This window comes from Artemia sp. Qi Xiang Cuo, chromosome 20, assembly GCF_049724085.1.
Source record: "Artemia sp. Qi Xiang Cuo chromosome 20, ASM4972408v1, whole genome shotgun sequence".
Classification (NCBI taxonomy): domain Eukaryota; kingdom Metazoa; phylum Arthropoda; class Branchiopoda; order Anostraca; family Artemiidae; genus Artemia; species Artemia sp. Qi Xiang Cuo.
Window position 1 is genome coordinate 32,004,038 of NC_142813.1, and position 19,650 is coordinate 32,023,687.

The following is a 19,650-nucleotide window of genomic DNA, read 5'->3' on the forward strand; positions in this document are numbered from 1 at the left end:
TTTATCGGTAAATCTTAGGATACATTTTGATCTTAGTAATATCGGTTTGATCTTAGTAACTTAGGATATCGGTAAATTTTAGTAAATCTTAACACTACTTTTTGGAAAATGCAGACTTTTACCGGTAAAAATAGACAAAGCTTTTAAATCAGCAATGAGTACGCTGGCGTGCTGTTACGCCCAACGTGCCAATTAACGCATCTGACCTCTTCTTGCGTGAATAAAGAGAGATATATCGTAGAGGTTGTGCCAACAACGTTATTATGGGTTTGGGCAGGCAAAACCAGAACTTAATTTGATATAAAACAAAAAATTTTTTCGCATGCTGACCAATGGTCTGTGTTGCGCAGGTACCGATCTCCTGATTCGATGTCTTCGGCCGGGAGTGCAATGCGTGGTTGAGGGAAAATCACCGACGCTTCCCGAGTTTCCCCCCAGATTTCTCCATGTACCCATTTAAAGCTGGGTCGACTCCGGCTGAGCTTACAGTCACACCGTTGACCCCCGTCCCAAACCACATAACCAGCAACACCAGGAATCGAACCCCTGACCTCAGGGTTTATATATGAGACAATCCAGTATTCACCACTCTACTTTTGTAAACCCCATAATTTGCCAATATTTGGGATTTTACAGTAGCATAAAACAAGATTCCTCAAATATTTGATATCCAACGTTTCGAAAAAAAAAAAAAAATGATAAATAAAAGCCCGCACAAAAAAGAAAAAGAAAAAAAAAGAGCTCGAGTTGATAGGTGACGAGAAAGATAATTATTAAGCATTATAGTATTGAAGGTATTTATTTGTTGTTATATGACTGAGAATATTAATCACGGAATTCAAAAATGCACACTGAGTCATAATTCAAAAAATAAAATTCGCTACCCTAAATTGATGAAACAAGAATTAATTATTTTGCTTACATTTTTATGGTCCAAGCAAGAAACTCAGCACGGTAATATTTTAACCAATTTTATAGTTACTAGTGGCACTCAAACGGAACACAGAAAAAGGACAGATTTAGGGCAGGAAAAGAGAACGATTCATTTTCGTCAAAGATTGTCAATATTGAAAGAAAAAAGTATTGTGTCCTCGATTTATATCAACTACACTCTCACCAGGAGCCTGTAGGGCGATGATAGCAAGCGATAAGTCATTCTTGGGGTCAAAGTTATCGGAAAGGCCAGTGAAACTTCTTTTCATTATTTGAAAAAGGGCTTTCAATTTCCATGTAGAAATGGGCTCACGCCACAGTCTCCTTTGTTCATTTCTTAAAATGAAAAGCACAATGAGTAGACAGGCCTTTTGCTGGTGAATTATTGCTTATCGTCAAAGCGTGCAAACTGTCATGAAATTCTGTGATCGAAAGGAGGGGAATTGCGATTACTGGGGAAGTGTTCGCAAATCGCACCATAGCAAGAAAACCTGTATTATCTATCGAAGAATAAAAAAATAAATAAATACACACAAGCATGAATTTAATTTTCCACAAATTATCACAATTCAACTAATCTACTTTTCTAGATCAAATTGGAATACTTACTGTAAAACAGAAAAGTAAAATTCCGCGAAAGAATTCCCAAAATATCTTAACTCCTTCTGTTCCATTATATGCACACTCAGGAGGGGTTGCACCTAAGCTCAAGCCTTGAAAAAACCAGACTCAAAACTCCGCTCGTTTGAGTCCAGTCTGACTTACAACAGTTAGAATGGAAACTTACGCGGAGCCAGAAACTTGCAACACGGGCCCGTCATCCCTCCCCCTACATACATGATAAACATCGGTTGTTTCTTAACTTTAAAGTCAAATACTTTAATCTGAAATCACTCCATAAAAAATTACAATTTTGTATGACATGATTTTCAAAAAGCTGAAAAATTAAGACAAAATCAGGCCAAATGAAGTTGCAACCTGTATGTTAGTTTTTTTAGGTATAATTTTGTCTGGTATAGTTTTTTTTTTACAATTTCCCTAAAAATCCTTTTCCTTTGACCCGTGGCAGGGATTGAATAAATTTCATCTTTACTCACGACACCCTTATTGCCCATGCGTGTGTACATACTGCCTAAATTGAAAAATGTTTTTGCGGCCTAGAAATTCTGAAATAGGCAGATACGTACTTATATTAACGTCAGCCGTATTGACTTAATGACTACCCAGACCCGTGAAAATAAGACAGAAATAATGTGGCACGCATACCCAAAATCAATGACTACCTACCATCTCATAAAAGAAGATTACTTAAAAAAGTGACATTCTTTATAAATTGCACACCCTATTTAAATTACTATGACTGGCAAAACAAAATTCAAGTCTCACAAATGCCCATTAGCAAAGTTGACAACTTAATTTGTTCAAGCTTTTTCCCATGACCATCCCCTGCATTAACTGTCAGATGAAATCATCTAAAATCACAAAGGAAGCAGTTAGAGGAATAAGCAGTAGCAACTACTGAAAAATCACATTAGTATATTGCTATTCAAGAATTTCCAGAAGACAGTACCACACAAATTAGCCTCGAGAATTCTTAGCTTCAAATAAGTATATTAACAAAGCATTACGGAGACCCAACTCATCTGAAGAAGAAAAAACTGCTCGACAAAAATCATCAAGCCCATATCAAACGCATTAAGTTTGGCAATAAAATATTAAAGAATATACATATTTAAAAAAGTGCAATTTTTTTTAATATGACATATTTGGACTTTTATTATTATTGGTACAAAAGTCTGTTTTTCACTGTCTTATTAAAAAATTCCACCCGTTTTTCGATATTTTAATCTCTTTTAATTGTAAATGGTCGTTTATATATTTTGAATCACGCATGCTCAATTTCTAAATTTGAGTTTTCTTTATTTACATTGAGCCTGTTTAGGTCTTAAAGAACAGTAAAATTACAGTGATGAAACTCAACCCTTAGAAGTATCGACACAAGTGTCCACGGAACCTAAAAACCAAAAGGTGCAAATTGTCACCAGACTTATCTCGTATAGATTTTATAGTCTTTATAGTGGTTGTTTGAAAGAACTCAAGGCTTTCAAATAAACCCCAGTTTTGATTAAAACTTTCCATTTCACGAGACCATTAACTCAATCATTCTATTTCACAAGTCCGTTTAGCAAATAGCAACCAAACACACAAACCTTTCTCTACTTGGAACTAGAAACCCATAAAACGGTCCTAATAACAAAACGTATTAATACGAGGCTCCCACGACGTCAATAAAGTTTTTCCATAGTTCATATCATAAAGTTTGTCCTGCCCAGACAAGAATCTGATATTATAATATTATCGACTTTAAGGCAAGTTTTTCGGCTTAGCAGCAAATCTTTACAAAAACTTAGCTGATTTTCTTGGGGGGTCAAACAGAATTAAGTTTTATCCGAGTACAATAATGTAGAAAAAAGTCATATGAGAAGCATGTTGTAATAGCTTTGTGGACATCTTTATCAACTATATTGACGCCGAGTTCATGAACTTACGCCTAAATAGTACTCAATTCTTCCAGGCATAGGGCGAATAACCTTGCCACCTTTACACCCATAATTCTTAATGTCAATCATCAAGGATAGTAAGTGATAATTTATTTAAGTATTGATTCCTAATTGGAAAATTCCAGATCTCTTAAAGATTGAAGACTAACATGTTTCAATGACATCTGAAAATTTACATTATTTTTCTGGAAACTACAAGAGATTTAGGACAGTAGGGAGGTTCTAAGCTATCGAAATTGTCATTTTGGCCTGTTTTCCCAAATACCGTAGGTTTGCCTGAATATTGCCGCAATAAAGTTTAAAATAAAAGTAACACTAAGATGAAAAACGAAAATTGTCTTCTCTCTGTTATGGAAAAGCAGCGTGATTAATAATTGATATCTGTAAAGTACATTACATCCGCCATAGAACAAATATTTTGAGTTCTTCATATCGACTTCATCCAAAACACTCTAGCCCTCTAGCCCGGTGGTTCCCAACCAATTTTGGTCCATGCCCAACCTAAACCTTCTTAAAATCTTAAAATCATGATGTCCCTCCCATCGCTATATTCAAATTTTTCATGTATTCACCTGAAGGAAGTTTATAAGACCATTAACATGGTAATTTTTTTGTTGGGGGGGGGGTCGTCCTCTACGCATATTTTATGCTGATGAAAAATACTGTTTGTATATAACACTTTTTATAGAATGCATGCCGTTATTGCAACACTATCATGTATCTTTTTGGTCTTTAAATGCATATGAATGGGACTTCGTTCCCATAAAAACTTTTTTTTCAAGATTAAGGCTCTAGAGTCAGCCAAATGGGGGATGTCCTCCCCATGAACCACCAAAATATTGCCATGCTCCACCGGTGGGGCCTGCACCCACCGGTGTTGGGGCAGGGGCAGATGCAGGATTTTTTTTTTGGGGGGGGGGGGGCGAAATAGGTTGATCCGATAAACTTGCGTTAGGAGCAAGTTTAATTAACGTAAACTTGCGTTAATTGGCCGCAAACTTGCGTTAATTAAGTAAATTACACTACTTTAGACTACGTTAGGGGGGCGCGCGCCCCCTCGCCCCCTGGATCCGCCACTACGTTGGGAATCACAGCTCTAACCTAAGCTCAATGAGAAACGCAAAGGAAAATTTAAACACAGAAAAAGGGACAACTCGAATAGTAGCCTACCTTAAAAGTGATAATCATGTTGTTACCCAATAAGATATTAAGGAGAAGATTCCAAAACTTTATTTTGCAAATCCGGCGATTTTTTTTCATGTGACATAAATAGTTGCTAAATTTTAGATCATTTTCCAAGCCAAGCCTATTTATAGCCGTGGTGTACAACATTAAATCAAAAGTAAGGTCTTTCAAGAATCAATTTAGTTCGGACATGTCAAGTTTACTGATATGCATAACGAGGACTGATCCACGAGGGGGAGGAGGGGCGGAGATTAAAATCTCCCCCTTCTCAAGTTATGCCAACGAGTTGAACCAATTCAAGCAGATTTTTAAGCATGAAACCTATCCCCTTATTCTCTACATAAAGCAATGGGAAATGGCGCGCAAGTTTGATTTTACTCATTTCTTTGAATCCATTCATATATAATTTTCCAGCTATGAGGGTGGTATTTTTCAAACAGGAAATTGATTCGTTGATCATTCGAAACTATAAAGAGTTGAAACCTAGTTCTATGTCGTCTTTTTCAAAAGAAAACCTACGGCATGTGTGGTCTTAATTCCCAGTAAAAAAAAGAAGAGTTGGTCTTCACAATTGCTTTCACCAACTTTCCGCTTTGCTTTTTAATTTCTCAATTATTGGTGTCTCAATGTTTCGAGATGTCACTACAATGCAACAAAGAAAAAAGGATCAACTGTTTTCCTAATGTTTTTTGGTATATAGTACACACTCAAGAAGTGAATTTAGGTTAATCCTAATGAAATATACAAAAATGTAATGAAAATACAATACTTTAGTAACAAAAGTATGAAAACTACAACAAAGAATTATGGTAAAGGGCCGCACAGAACGCATTATATTCAATACCTGACCTAACCCAACCAAAATACCATCTCTATATATTAAATATTTAATAATAATATACCTATAACGTAGATTTCATCTGACCCTAAGCTAAATTTTTCAAATACTTACAGGTATAAACCGTTAATTGTCTGATCTGTAGATCCAAATTCTCGAGCGTGTACCATATAATACCCAAGTACCGTTTTTTTAACAACATAAAAAATAAATACATGTAAATACAATAAAAAATTAATCAACTTGTAGAATAATGGCCGAAATAATACGTCACTATTTTGAAACTAAACTTTGGTTATGCATTTGTGATTACTTCTAACTCCGGTGATACACAAATTTGGCCAATTAGGCGGTTATTCCTAGAAATTTTGCGCATTGAGGAAGAAAATCATAAACTATTATAGACAGGGTTATAAAACTAATTATATTATTGTCGTGGTTACGAGCAATGGTAGCTATAACCTAGCAATGGACAAGCCCATAGTAACCAAAAATGCCACGAAGCTTCCCTTTACATTCTAGCTGCAGAGTAAAAGCTGACAGAAAGCAATTGTTACGACTAAAAAAGGAAAATAGCTATTCTTTAAGGTGTATTAACGACTATTACCTTATTTTTCTTAGAGACTGGTCAATCCAGCTGCTCTGAAATTTGTAGAGCATAAAATAAGGAGGAGAGTCAATTAATAAATAAATGGTTTAAACTTTGAAAGAATTTGGCTTAACTCCCTGAATTAGAAATAATACGTAAATAAATAAATAAAAATAAAATGGAAAAAGCACAAAGGATTCCTACAGCATGTACTTATGAATTTCGTCTTTTATTGAGCTGCTGACTTTGAATATTACCTTTTAAATAGGGCCTTCGAGTCAGGAGATAGGCCCTAGTACGATACAATTTTCCGGTCCCGTAATAAACGTAAAAATATAAAATCTGGGTCTGGGTACCGTGATTGACACGTAACTTCATTTTTCTGATTCATTTAAGACCAAAGTTTAGGGCGGTATCAAGGATTTTTTTTGGGGGGGAGGGTTATTTTTTTCAGGGGGGGGGGTACAAAAAGGACATCAAAATTTGTTTATATGCGTTTTTGTTACGTTTTTACGAGTCGGGCAAACATTTCACGAGGGCAGGGGGTGGGGTTCAAATCCCTAATCCCTCTACATTGTTAAAGTTCCAGTATATCTTACCTTTACTGCTTCTCGACGTTTTAAAATAATATTTGAATCTTAGTGGATCCAAAGAGGAGCAGACCCAGTAGGGCTTAACTCACCCGCCCATCCCCCTGATGTCGTTCCATTTGGCAATCGGAATTTCTGTTTCTGACTCACCAGAAATCAAAACGAAAAGAAGGTCACGTTTAAAGCTGAAGTAAAGAAGCAGGTACGAAAAATAAATAGAAATGAGACTGGTCTAATGGTCTGTCACAGGGGCGACTACTCCATGTCACCAAGTTTCCCTTGAGAAAAAAAAAAACAGTGCTCAACAGGGGAATAAATGAATATTTCCACAAGACAAACCACTCCACTACAATATACACTAGGGTATATCTCTTAGTCAAACTGCAAAATGTCAAGGTAAAAAGACCACAACAGAAGAATACCCGTACGGACGGCATCTAATGTTTCTTTCTGTTCATTATTACTGCCTTTGCTGCAACAAAAGAGCAAGATATTTCATCCAAAACACCACCAAAGGCTGCTGTCTCGCAAGTACCATGCGTGGCACGCCATTCTTTTTAAGTTGAAGCGAAAAGGCAAGGACAAAACAAAAGAACTACTACAAGTCTAATGGTCTGTCAATCGAGGACTACTCCTTGCCGTCAGATCCCCCCTTGAGAAATCAAATGGAGAGAAACGTAACAATCAAGGAATCATAATACCAAAAGTAAATCCCAAAAGAATGAAAATCAAAAGAGCATAAGTTCCCATTCCCACGAGATCAACCTCGATGTTAATACATGCAATATTTTCATATAATCTATAATATAATCCCACATTTTCACCTGCAAGATGTCAAGGGAAAAGACACACAACTAAGAAAACCCACAAGCACTTTGTCTATCTAATTGTTTTTGTTATTGAGAAAACCATCACGCAATAAGCAGCTTAAAAACCCTAGACTTCCACATGGCAAGAAAGGTCAGTGTCACGACAATTATACCAAAAAAGATGAGAACTGTCTGATTGAACAATCTATTTTTTCGAAAAGAATTTTTACGCTCTTATTGTTTGATTTTTTATTTTCCTAACAAGAAACAAGTTTCAGACGCATATATATTCGTACATATTTGAATCTAAATTTTTTGACACTAAAAAAAGGTTCCATCATTTTCTTCCAAATATTTCACAATGCATACAAAGTAAAATAAATACTGAAATACTGAAGCCTAGCTTAATATATCTGGATAAGAACTTTAAAAGTTACCAGGGACGTACGAAGATAAGACTAAGATATTTTTTTTGCATGTGTTACTGCTTAGATGAGGATCTGTTAAACGAACGATTATGGTGGAAAAAATATTTAAGGAAAATTATAGAAGATGCACCACGTATACATGCACATCGATGGATCACCTGAGTTACCAGAAGTAGGAAAAACTTTTCATAGTTCCCATTCAGATTGTCAGCCCACTTAGATGTTCTGTTACAGCCCATCTAATATCCAACACTATTATTGCACATAAGTGTCAAAACATATTGCCTAAAACAATATGTTTGAAAATAGTATTAGAAAAAATACTGACCTCTGATTTTTCTCTGGCTCTTTCTAGAATTCGTTCTTCTACTGTTCCTTTACAAATAAGTCGATACACGGTCACCTGCTTTGTTTGTCCGAGCCTATGAGCTCGGTCCATTGCTTGTTCATCCACGGTAGGATTCCAATCACTATCGTAGAAAATGACCTGAAACAATAACATTACAGATGTGCGTTAGATGTGCATTAATCCTCATATCAGGCACCTAATCCCCCCAGCAATCGTAAATTTCCCTTAATTCCTTGGCACTTCTTATTCAAACTGTAAAACGAAATAGATTTAGTTATACCTCCCAGAAATATAATCTAGTGTACGCGTCTAGTTTCAACCTTTGTTATGAGATATTAGATATGAGATATGAGATATACATTTATTAAAAAATAAAACAAACACTATTTGCTTTTCGCCTGCCAAGAAAGACAATAAGCTTGAAATGGCAAGCGAGGTTATCACTCTATTCTAATTAAAATAATATTCATACCTTGCTAATCAACACACAAGAAACTTATCGGAGGAGTGAATAAATTAAAAAATAGATAAATAGTAAAACAAACGACTGATATAGAAAAAAAAAGAAACAAGAAAAAAAGCAAGCTAAATCAGGGAAATACCTTAAATAGAATGACAACCTGGAGTGAACATAACACCGAATTCACTCACGAGATAAAAGAAAATTCTTTGCCCGTGACTTGAAAGCCGGAAGACTAGGCGCATTTTTCACACACTCGGGCAATATATTCCAAGCATGGGGACCATAATGGCGAATCACAAAAGATGCCCGAGTGGTGCTCCTAAACTCATGAGTTAAGTCATCAGCTTTTCTTGTATTATGATCATGACGGTCTCTATTAAAATTAAAAATATTTTCAAAAGCAGGGGTGAGCAGCTGATTCAAATATTTATGCGAGAAAATCGCGACATGGTAATCTCGAATTTGGGATACATTCATTAACTTATTCTTTTTAAAATGCTCATAAGCAGGAACCTCATCAGAATCATCAAATTCAGATAATAATTTTACAGCTCTATTCTGAAGTTTTTGTACTCTTTTGAAACATGTAACAAAATTACTTGCCCATATAGAGCATCCGTAGCTAATATATGGGTAAAATATAGAAAAATAAATCATTTTCCGGATCTTTTTTGGGACTAGATTTTTAATTCTTCGCATCACCCCAAGGCCTCTGTTTAATTTTTCAGCTATTGCACTGGAATGGTTTTCCCATAACAGGTTTTCATCAATTAAAAACCCCAAATGCTTCGTTGTCGCTACTCTCTTTATCACATTTTCATGAACCGTGATATTGTCATTTCCATCGCTAGACGAAAGTATAGAAAATATCATGAAAAAAGTTTTAGAAAAGTTTAGGGTTAATATATTTTGCTAAGAAAAAGTTAGAAATTCAGAAATTGCATTATGAATTTTATTATATTATAAATCAAGTGAAGGTAAGTTCAGAAAAAGAAAAGGGTCATCTTCAAAACAGGATGAAACCATCATCTGACAGGCAATGTTTTACTCGATCAATGACAATAATTAAAAGTAGGGGTCCCAATATTGACCCTTGTAGGACCCAACACTCTACTTTCTTTTTTGAAGATAAAGATGACCCATTCTGAACTATCTGATACCGATTGTGTAGATACGATGAAAACCACTCCAGACTTGAACCCTTCACCCCAATCGAGTCAAGAGCTTGAATAAGCTCTGAGTGGTCCACCGTATCGAACGCTTTTTTCATATCCAAAAACCCAGCTGCAGGTATGAGACCAGCTTCAAATGCATCACTAATCCAATCAACCAATTTCAGAACTGCTATATCCGTAGATAGCCCTTTTCTGAACCCAAATTGAATTTCCATTAGAATTTTATTCTTTTCAATATAATAACTTACCTGGGCATGTACCACTTTCTCATATAACTGAGAGAAAAATGGGAGAATAGATATAGGTCTTCGATTCGATGGGTCATCTTTTTTCCCTCCTTTATGAAGAGGAAACACTCTTGCAATCTTAAGTGCTTCCGGGAAGACCCCAAGATCTAAAGAAAGGTTGATGAGGTGCGTCAACACAGGTAACACACTCGTTTTTGCGGCCTTTATGAGTTTCAGGGAAAACTCGTCCATCCCGCTAGAGCTTGACTTCATCGTACCCAAGAATCGTGCCACTTCCCGTTCCGAATACCTTGCAAACTCAAAGGCATTCTGACTTACAGGCTGTCTTTTAATGACAGATCCAAACCTCGCAGATGTGTGTAGTTTAGCCCGCGCTTGATCGCACAGTCTTTTTCCTTCATTTGCAAAATAACCACACAGAAATTCAAATATGTCTTGAGAATCAGTAAGATGACCTCCTGCTGTCTCCATGACTCTCACCTCCTCCTTATTCTGAAATTTACCCAAAAGTTTATTTATTGTTTTCCATGTATTTTTCATATCCCCTTGATTTTCATGAAATTCATTTTGGAAATAAAGTTTCTGAGCATTCCGTTTTACTGAATTTAAAATATTCCGAAATCTCTTGAATTTTATAAAACTATCATCTGAATTATCCTTTAAATAATTCACGTAAACTTTGTTTTTCTCCTTTATTGAAACTAGAATAGCTTTTGATATCCATGGTTTCTTAGGAAAATTTCTATTAGTGTTTATTCTTCGCAAGGGACATGTTTCATTCATTACATTCTTCACTATCTCACTGAATAGGTCATATGCAGTATTTGGACACTTTTCCTTTATTACACTCGAGAAATTTGTTTCATCCATCATATGTGCAAAACTCTTTAGGTTTTTATTATCCATTTCACGGTAAAACGAAGTCCTTTCATTTTGTTTATTTTCCTTTGACTGATTTAGCTTTATTTTACTTATTAAAAGAAGGTGATCCGAGCCGTCGGACACGACCACATCTGCTTGGGATCTTTCAAGCAATCCACCAATAAAGAAAAAATTATCAATTAAAGATGCCGAGAGATGCGAAATCCGAGTTGGAATAGTCACAAGAGGAAAACTATCATGTGACACCATCATATTAACAAAATCTAAGCTATTCGCTCTTTTTAGTAAATCTATATTAATGCCAGTTACCAGATCTTCCATTTTCTCGTAAGTTTTACATTTTGTTTCTTAAATTATACTTATTAGAGTCAGTAGAGTTCTGACTAATTATTAATCTAGCAGCATCGTTGAAGAGATACAGAAACACACGCTAAAATTTATTTCGGAGGAAGGGGTAAATTCTTCAAAATAGGAATAAAACAGACAAACTATATGAAAATTGTGGGATATTCTAGAAACGATCCTAATATTTCAGAGATGGGCATTTTCGAACACCCTCAGAACATGTGCATGTGCTTGTGTTTTGTGTAGTGCCAGGTGAAAAGATTCGTTGTCTCAGCTTATTATATTCCATTGTGAAAAAAGAAGATACAATCTAGTAGCCAAGCAAGCATACGGGAACTTATTCTGGAAAGAGGGGGACGTAAAAACGGTCAAGTTATATAAAAACAAGTAAAATTTTTAAAAGAAACGTAAAAAATTCGATACTATTCGGAGTGGCGTGGACCCAAAGACCCCTACTTAGACAACCAGCTGGCAACTACAATACAAGCTAAAAAGTATATAACTTCGAAGCTAGTATAACTATTACTAATTTCGAACAACATCATTGCTTATACAAAGTGCAGATCAGGTCGATAGCCCAAGTGAATAAAAGTCCCCCTATTATACAAGATAGTATCAGATCAAGAATTAAGATATCAAGTAAATGAAACACATAATCAAGCAATAAACCATGATAGGAAGAAATGCTATCGGCCTGACTATCCCAACTATGCACGCCGTTGTTGAATAAGCTGTATCAGTCAGATTAACTCTGGCGAATGCTTCAGACGTGATAAATCAATTATAATGAAAAATAATTTGAAATGGGGGGGGGGATTCAACCACTGGGCTCAGACATTCTGCTCAATCATTCAAGTTTAAATATGAGTTACTACAGATCGACAAGAAAAAAAAACCAGACAACCAGCCTTATTGTTGATAAATTCTAGATCAATTCTTCCATTAAGCATTACAGAAAATATTTAAAAAACGAAAAATAAAATGATGAAGGTACGAATGATGGAAGAAATGCGAACGACTTACTGGAAATAAGGGCCGCTAAAGAGGTGCTGGACCCTATACCATACAAGAAAAAAAAAGAATGTCATTTTGGAAAATAGAAAATTTCTTTACAGTAGCCACTACATACAATACTACAGTAGCCACTACGAGAAAGTACCTACTTTCTCGGAAATCTTAGAAAAACCATTCAACTTCTCCCATTTTGTGCCGGAGATAGAGATACTTAGATTTGCTAGATATTTTCCAGAGAAATTACCAACGGATTGTTTTAAGCACCCGATAGACTGAATGTATCTCAAACAGTAAGTGGTACGAAAAATGTGTTTGAATCCCGCTTTATAGGACTATACTGAGAGAAAGGGTGAGATGGCTAGGACACGTTGTGCGAATAAAGGATGACAGATTACCATTTGATGACAGATTAACAAAAATTATGCTTGTTGGCCAACCGTCTAGGGTCAAACGAAAAGCAGGTCGTCCCCGAACGGGGTGGGAGGGTATCAACAGGATATATTTGAAGGAAATGGGAACTTCTTGGAAGTGTGTAAAGAGGAAGACTTTGAATATATTGGGATGGAGGAGGAGCGTGCGTAGCTGTGTTGGCTTATAGCAGCTTGGTGCTGCATTGAGTTATTAGTAGTAGCAGTATATCATTAGAAAGCATGCATTTGTTTTTTCGACTAAACGAAGAGGACTTTTCTTTTTAGTTTCAAAAGGGCAATCCATAAAAACATTCTAGCATATCTCCTTCAAAAACGTTGACAATCAGCTCAAAGGAAGTATCCTTTAAGTAGTTTGACAGCTTTAAAAGTTCACTGTTGTGCTAGCGGTCTTGATTCAAAACATTGCCGACACAGAAGAAGTATTTTTTGTGATGTATACACAATGAATAGATAGCAGCTCGCTTAACAATATTTTCTTTATTTTAAACTAGCCTCTCGTTAGCTTTTCAGACTGTTGGAACCTTTAAGATATTCTGTCAACATTACCAAAATCGCGTTGGGAGTTCTCATTAGTCTTGGAATAATTCGTCAATGAACCCTAAGTCTTTGAGACGGTCAGCCTACACTGAGCCTCGCAAAATGATTTTTGAGGTATCGAATGGACTTAAGCAAACTCACTTCTACACAAATTATCTACTACTTAATGGAAACAAGTTTTTGTCCTTGTTTGGTTTTAATTGTAATTTTTAGGGATTATCCTCAAGAAAGTTAAAACCTAAGAATACGCCAAATCTTTTGGCAAGAAAAGGGAACTTTATAAGTTTCACATTTGAATGGATCATAGTGTAGAAAATAGAACTAAAGTAGAATGAATAAGAAAATATAAGAAGGGACAAGCAGATTAAATGGGTAAGCTTTTGAACTTTTGTTTTTGAGGCGGTCAGCCGACGCTGAGAAGTCAACTGACTTCTACACAAATTATCTACTACTTAATGGAAACAAGTTTTTGTCCTTGTTTGGTTTTAATTGTAATTTTTAGGGATTATCCTCAAGAAAGTTAAAACCTAAGAATACGCCAAATCTTTTGGCAAGAAAAGGGAACTTTATAAGTTTCACATTTGAATGGATCATAGTGTAGAAAATAGAACTAAAGTAGAATGAATAAGAAAATATAAGAAGGGACAAGCAGATTAAATGGGTAAGCTTTTGAACTTTTGTTTTTGAGGCGGTCAGCCGACGCTGAGACTACTACACAAATTATCTACTACTTAATGGAAACAAGTTTTTGTCCTTGTTTGGTTTTAATTGTAATTTTTAGGATTATCCTCAAGAAAGTTAAACCTAAGAATACGCCAAATCTTTTGGCAAGAAAAGGGAACTTTATAAGTTTCACATTTGAATGGATCATAGCGTAGAAAATAGAACTAAAGTAGAATGAATAAGAAAATATAAGAAGGGACAAGCAGATTAAATGGGTAAGCTTTTGAACTTTTGTTTTTGAGGCGGTCAGCCGACGCTGAGAAGTCAACTGACTTCTACACAAACTATCTACTACTTAATAACGAATGAGTTTTTGTCCTTGTTTGGTTTTAATTCTGATTTTAAAACCTACACCAAATTCTTTGGCAAGAAAGTAAACTTTATAAGTTTCAGGTTTTAATAGAAGTAGAATGAATAAGAAAATATAAAAAGGGACAAACAAACAGATTGTGTAAGCTTTTGAGTTTAAGGTTCTTCCATACAAAACGTAATTCATAGGAAAATCAGTTTATACCAAATTTTCATTGCACATCAAATTAAAAAAAGGAAAGTTATAACATCCAGATTTGCACTTACAAAATTACATCCACACCTGCAAAATTAATAATTCAGAGCAGCTATTCTTTTTCGACCTATGGAACGACAGGTTTTAACCAGTAATTAGGCACAGAAGCGTCATATGGGGAAAAGGGGTGAGAAACGTTTTGCAGTTCCTATTTAATAATGAAAAATACATAATAGCCTTCCTGTTTGTCCCTCCTGACCTGCTATCAAAAATTCACAAGTTTTGTTTTCAGCGGTGACAAGATTCGTTCCCCAGGTGTAATACGAAGCAGCTGGGATTCAGTGCAACGACAAGTGACAAGAACATCAGGCAACACAAACAGCCTGTTATCGCCAAGACCAGGCTTCTAGAGAAAAAATACAATAAACGTCTCTCCACTAATTACATCTAATTTCCACAATAAGGTACTGGTGCTAAAGCATGGAGTAGGAAAGAGGATCATAGATTTTCAGAGAGGATCTGCCAGCACACAGTATAATTTTAATATTTTTTTTTTTGGGGGGGGGTCTTCCTGGATGAGGGAATTCAGGACTGTTGGGGTTCCACCTCTGTTTCTTTTCTTTTCAGATAAATGACCTGTTTTCGTTTTCTTAATTACATTTGCTTACAGTATAATTTCAAAAGACAGGTTAAATTCTCGTTGCTAAGTTAGAGGCGTCGCAATAAGAAGCTTTGAAGTAAGTTCTATTTTTGTACTTCCTAGTTTGGAGTCATTGAAAGATAAAGCTAAGAGGTAGAATTAGTTTTGAATGGGGATGGAGATGATTGGCTGGGCCAAGCGAAGGTCCACCCCTTTGAACAGTTGTATACAAAATATTATTTTGATTTAGTCTGCGTCTAGACCCTGTCCGGGGAGATATAGTTTTGTGGGATTATTGTGACCCTTTTGGAAGAATACAAGTAAGGTATTTTCTACAAACTGTGTACTAGATACCGTATCCCAGGCACGGTAGGAATAGAGCTACGAGGTACCGTCATTATTATATTGATAGGGGGGTTTGTTATCTCCAAGGAGAGAGTTAGATATTTTCTAATCGTAACCCAGGGTGGGTACATATGGTTTTAGAAAGTGGCCATTTGACTACTCGATGACGTTGTCATAACCTGGGACAGGGTATTCTTTAAATCGGGTAGTACCAAACCTGATATTTGCAGAACCGGTTTGGTAGACACGACATCACATTATGATTTGGGACCGGGGCTTTCCCCTCCAATAAGCGGTGACACCCGGATATTACCATGCCAGTGGCGTTGTGGCCTACCGGTATAACACTGGTGGCTAAACACCACAAACAAGAACCAATGTTAATAGTAGATTATCCACCCTCTGATAGCAGCAATGGCTTTACCGTACCTTTCGGGGGTTTACAAATGTCTGAGCCACTCAGCTTTTTGAGAACTCAAATAATTCTTATAGATATGATTTGCTTCCGACTATGATGTGAATTTCCGACCATACCAGTTCAAGGCCAAAGGACCCAGCTTATTCTATCCACAACAGAAATGTGCTCCAAATTTAGCCAGTCGTAAAAGCCTAGTTCTATTTAAATTTCTACTCACTGTCAATTTTGAATCACATCATCAACGGTGAGAAATAGTAATAAATAAACAAAAACCTCACAAGCAGAACATACTCGTTGCCAAAGTAATTTTAGTCTTTTCCCGAGTTTCTCCGAGAAAATTTAGCTTGTCAGAAACTCCTCAAAATTAACGTCCGGAAATACACGCACGTTAAACGAAATACAAACCGTTCATCTTGGTTGTTAAACTTTAGTTTTCAGGGAGATTTCAGAGAGCCCATTTTCCTTTCGAAAAATTCTGGTAAAGCAGAAGCACTTGCTAGCTTAGTTGCAAATACAACGGACAAAAAAACTAACAAAAACAACAAAACCAGAAAAGATACGTCATAAAAAACGAGTGATTGCTATTTGCAAGGCTGGAGAACGTGTCAACAACGAAAGTCAAGAACAAAGATATTTGCGGCTAGAAGACATGCGACAGCGAAAATTAGAACGAATTAAAAATGAAACATACAAAGATAACGTAAACTACACCAATGTTAATTACAAGTCATTGGAAACCTTCAACGTTGGATGTATTCACCGTGGAACCCTTCATTTTTTCGAGGAAAGATTAGCAAACAAAGGTAATTCATTTGGAGATTGCTGCTTGCATGGTCAAATTGCATTGCGACCTCCCCATTTTCCAAATTGCGTTTTTTTGGGAGGCGGAGGCGTCACTTACTCCCTAAAGAGTTCCACAAATGAATCGATCGGCCAAATGTCCAGCTGTGCAGCTGATTTTCACTGCGCCAGATTGTGTCGAGTATAGACGGTTAAATCTCTAGTGATAATTTAACTGAGGAAGTATACTGTCAAATCAAAATTTCCATTTAATGAAGGATCGCATTACTTTAGCTTGTCTGAACAAAGAAGTAAGCAATTTAAATGCGAAAATTATCGATCGCCTCCCGAGAGAATACAAACCTTATAAAAATTATGATTCTGCAAAACAACAAAAGGAAGGAGGAATTGGATTCACTGCAGAATTCCTCAATTATATTTATACTGCACATTTGCCGTCCCACGACTTAAAAACAAAGACAATGCAGTAGTTATGGTTTTAGATAACTTAGATATTTCAGATGGGACATGGAATGGAACCCGCCTTATTGTTACTGAATTATGTAACAACATATTTAAGGTGAATATAATTACTGGGAAAAATCAGAAAAACGAAGTTCATATTTCTCGAGTTACACTCGACTTCAGTAAAGGTCGACTTGGATGTACTGTTCAACGACATCAATTTCCAATTCGACCTGTATTTGAAATGACACTACATAAATTGTAAGGCCAAAGTCTTCGAATTTGCTGGCATCGACCTCCGTACTTCTGTTTTGATCATTGTATACTGTACGTGGCATTTTCGCGTGTTAAAAGACAACATAATTCAAAAGTTCTGCTACCACCTGAAAATGAACGACCAACACATAATGCTGTATGAAAACTGGCAACAAAACATCTTGTTGTTAGGAATATAACCTATGCCTTTTTTAAAATTAATTAAACGAGCAATAATTGTGTATATGTGTGCTCATAGATTTATCCTCAAAATCGGTTACATTGTTTGTTTTTCTTAAAACTGGTATATTGACACTTCTGGCTACAAGAACGATCTAAATAGGTGGCCACTTTAAGCAAGAATCCATATTTTTTTCCAGTTGTATCGAACCTATGATGACGCCATGACATCAAGACGAAGTTCACATTGTCTTCAGTTAGAATACAGGCGATAATGAGAATCAATATAAAGAGGCCTGCCGCGTAGCCGTGCCGTGGACCGCCTGTCTCCCGCTACTGTAAATAAATATGTCTCAAAGCCCGTTTTTAGTTCTATGTCCATACTTCAAGTGCATAAAAGCGATTGCTTCTAACTTGTGGTTATGTAATACAAATAAACTGCAAACTATACGCATTAAAGAACAAAAAACCGGAAGTCCCTTTCCAGAATGCTCCCAAGAGGCAATTTTGGAACAACTCGTATGAGTAATTTAGAAGTTAATAAATAATCTACTTCCAGGGATGACCGGTTTAAATCACGAGTGGCTATTAGTATTATTTGTTTTCATAGGCCGACCCCAATTTTCCAGCAGCAAAGTTTTCACATAGGCAAAGTGAGAACAGAATAATGAATGATAGGAATCGCAACAAGTGTGCCTGTCAATGAGTTCGTAATTTGAGCATTTTCCAGTCAATTTCGCATAATTTTTATGTTCCATATCCGGTATTTCTTCTGCTTGGTTCCGTGCAACTAAAACGTGGGAAAGCCCGACAATGACCGTTTTGTGGTCACAAGCCGTCACTTGAACACCATTGGTTAGCGACTTGAATTTAAAATGCTCTAATCAAAGAAATTACTTCTCGAATTGTTTCGATTCGGATATTGTGCAAGAAGCTAATTACTTCTTGTAACGATTAGACTTCGTCTCAACGAATTTCATGCAATAATCAGAGCTCTTGCGTCGGGGTTGGTACCAATTTCCTGCTAAATAAGTCAGAGTCATTCAAAATATTGACTCAGGAGCACAAATTAGAAGGGTAGGGAGTCGGCGGGAATAAATGAGATCGGGTTGGGTTTTTAAAGTTTACGAGAGTCGGTAACACATTTGTAAAACCTAAAAGAGACGGAGTTGGCTTCTCTAAAATTCCAAAAGAGAAAGTCGAACTAAGTAAGAATCAGAATTGTCATTAATAATTGGCCAAGCTGAGCCCTGGTTATAAACATGTAAATTTGAAAACGTATGCACAACATAAATAAAGCCAATTGGGTTTCTGTCCAGGATCATAACTAACCATGATCTCATTTCGGGGAGAAGTTATATTTGGGACATTTTACAGCGTATTTGAAAATGGGCCCATTTACTTTGAAAAAACAACAGCTTGAAATTTATCCCAGAGCTGACTTTTTCAGTTGCAACCACAACCCATTTTTTTTTACGAGGTTTAAAGTTTTTTTGTGAACATGAGAACTTTCCTGTCTTGACTTAAACCAATTGAATAAGCCAAACAAAATTGGGCGAAGAATTCGTTCAAGTCCTAGCAATTACCAAAGTCTATAGTCTAGGAAAAGCATACTCAAAGCCAAATTTGAATTTCTGTGTTTTGCTTTTCTCGTTTTCATATATTCCTTAAAGCCTTACCAATGAGAAGCTTTGAAACGCCTCCCTGAGCCCTAATTAGCTACGTAGACCGGTTCCGTGACATAGGACAACTAGAGCAGGACTTCTCGAGTAGCCGCTTTCCCTTGCTATTACCCAGTTACTGTTAGCACCCATTCCTGGTTGCCAGGGGCGGATAAAAAATTAACATTTGGGGAAGGGATACCGATAAAAACTTTGTGTCTTCATCGGTTTTTTCCTCCCCTCGGACCCTGTAATTAGTGGAAATTTTGACCTTCTTGGGGGGGGGGGGGCAAACACCCCT

General features: G+C 36.3%; 1 protein-coding gene across 1 annotated transcript in view; it reads right to left on the reverse strand.

Annotated features, from left to right (window-relative positions):
• Window positions 1-6,213: 6,213 nt before the first annotated feature.
• LOC148940102 (chromatin-remodeling ATPase INO80-like) overlaps window positions 6,214-19,650 on the reverse strand; it is a gene marked incomplete at its 5' end in the record, with an annotated part of 70,721 nt that continues 57,284 nt past the window's right edge. Inside the window, 2 exons of the mRNA XM_089106074.1 lie at window positions 6,214-6,243; window positions 8,262-8,420. Coding sequence (XP_088962200.1) covers window positions 6,214-6,243; window positions 8,262-8,420 — 189 coding nt within the window. The remainder of the gene's footprint in view (window positions 6,244-8,261; window positions 8,421-19,650) is intronic.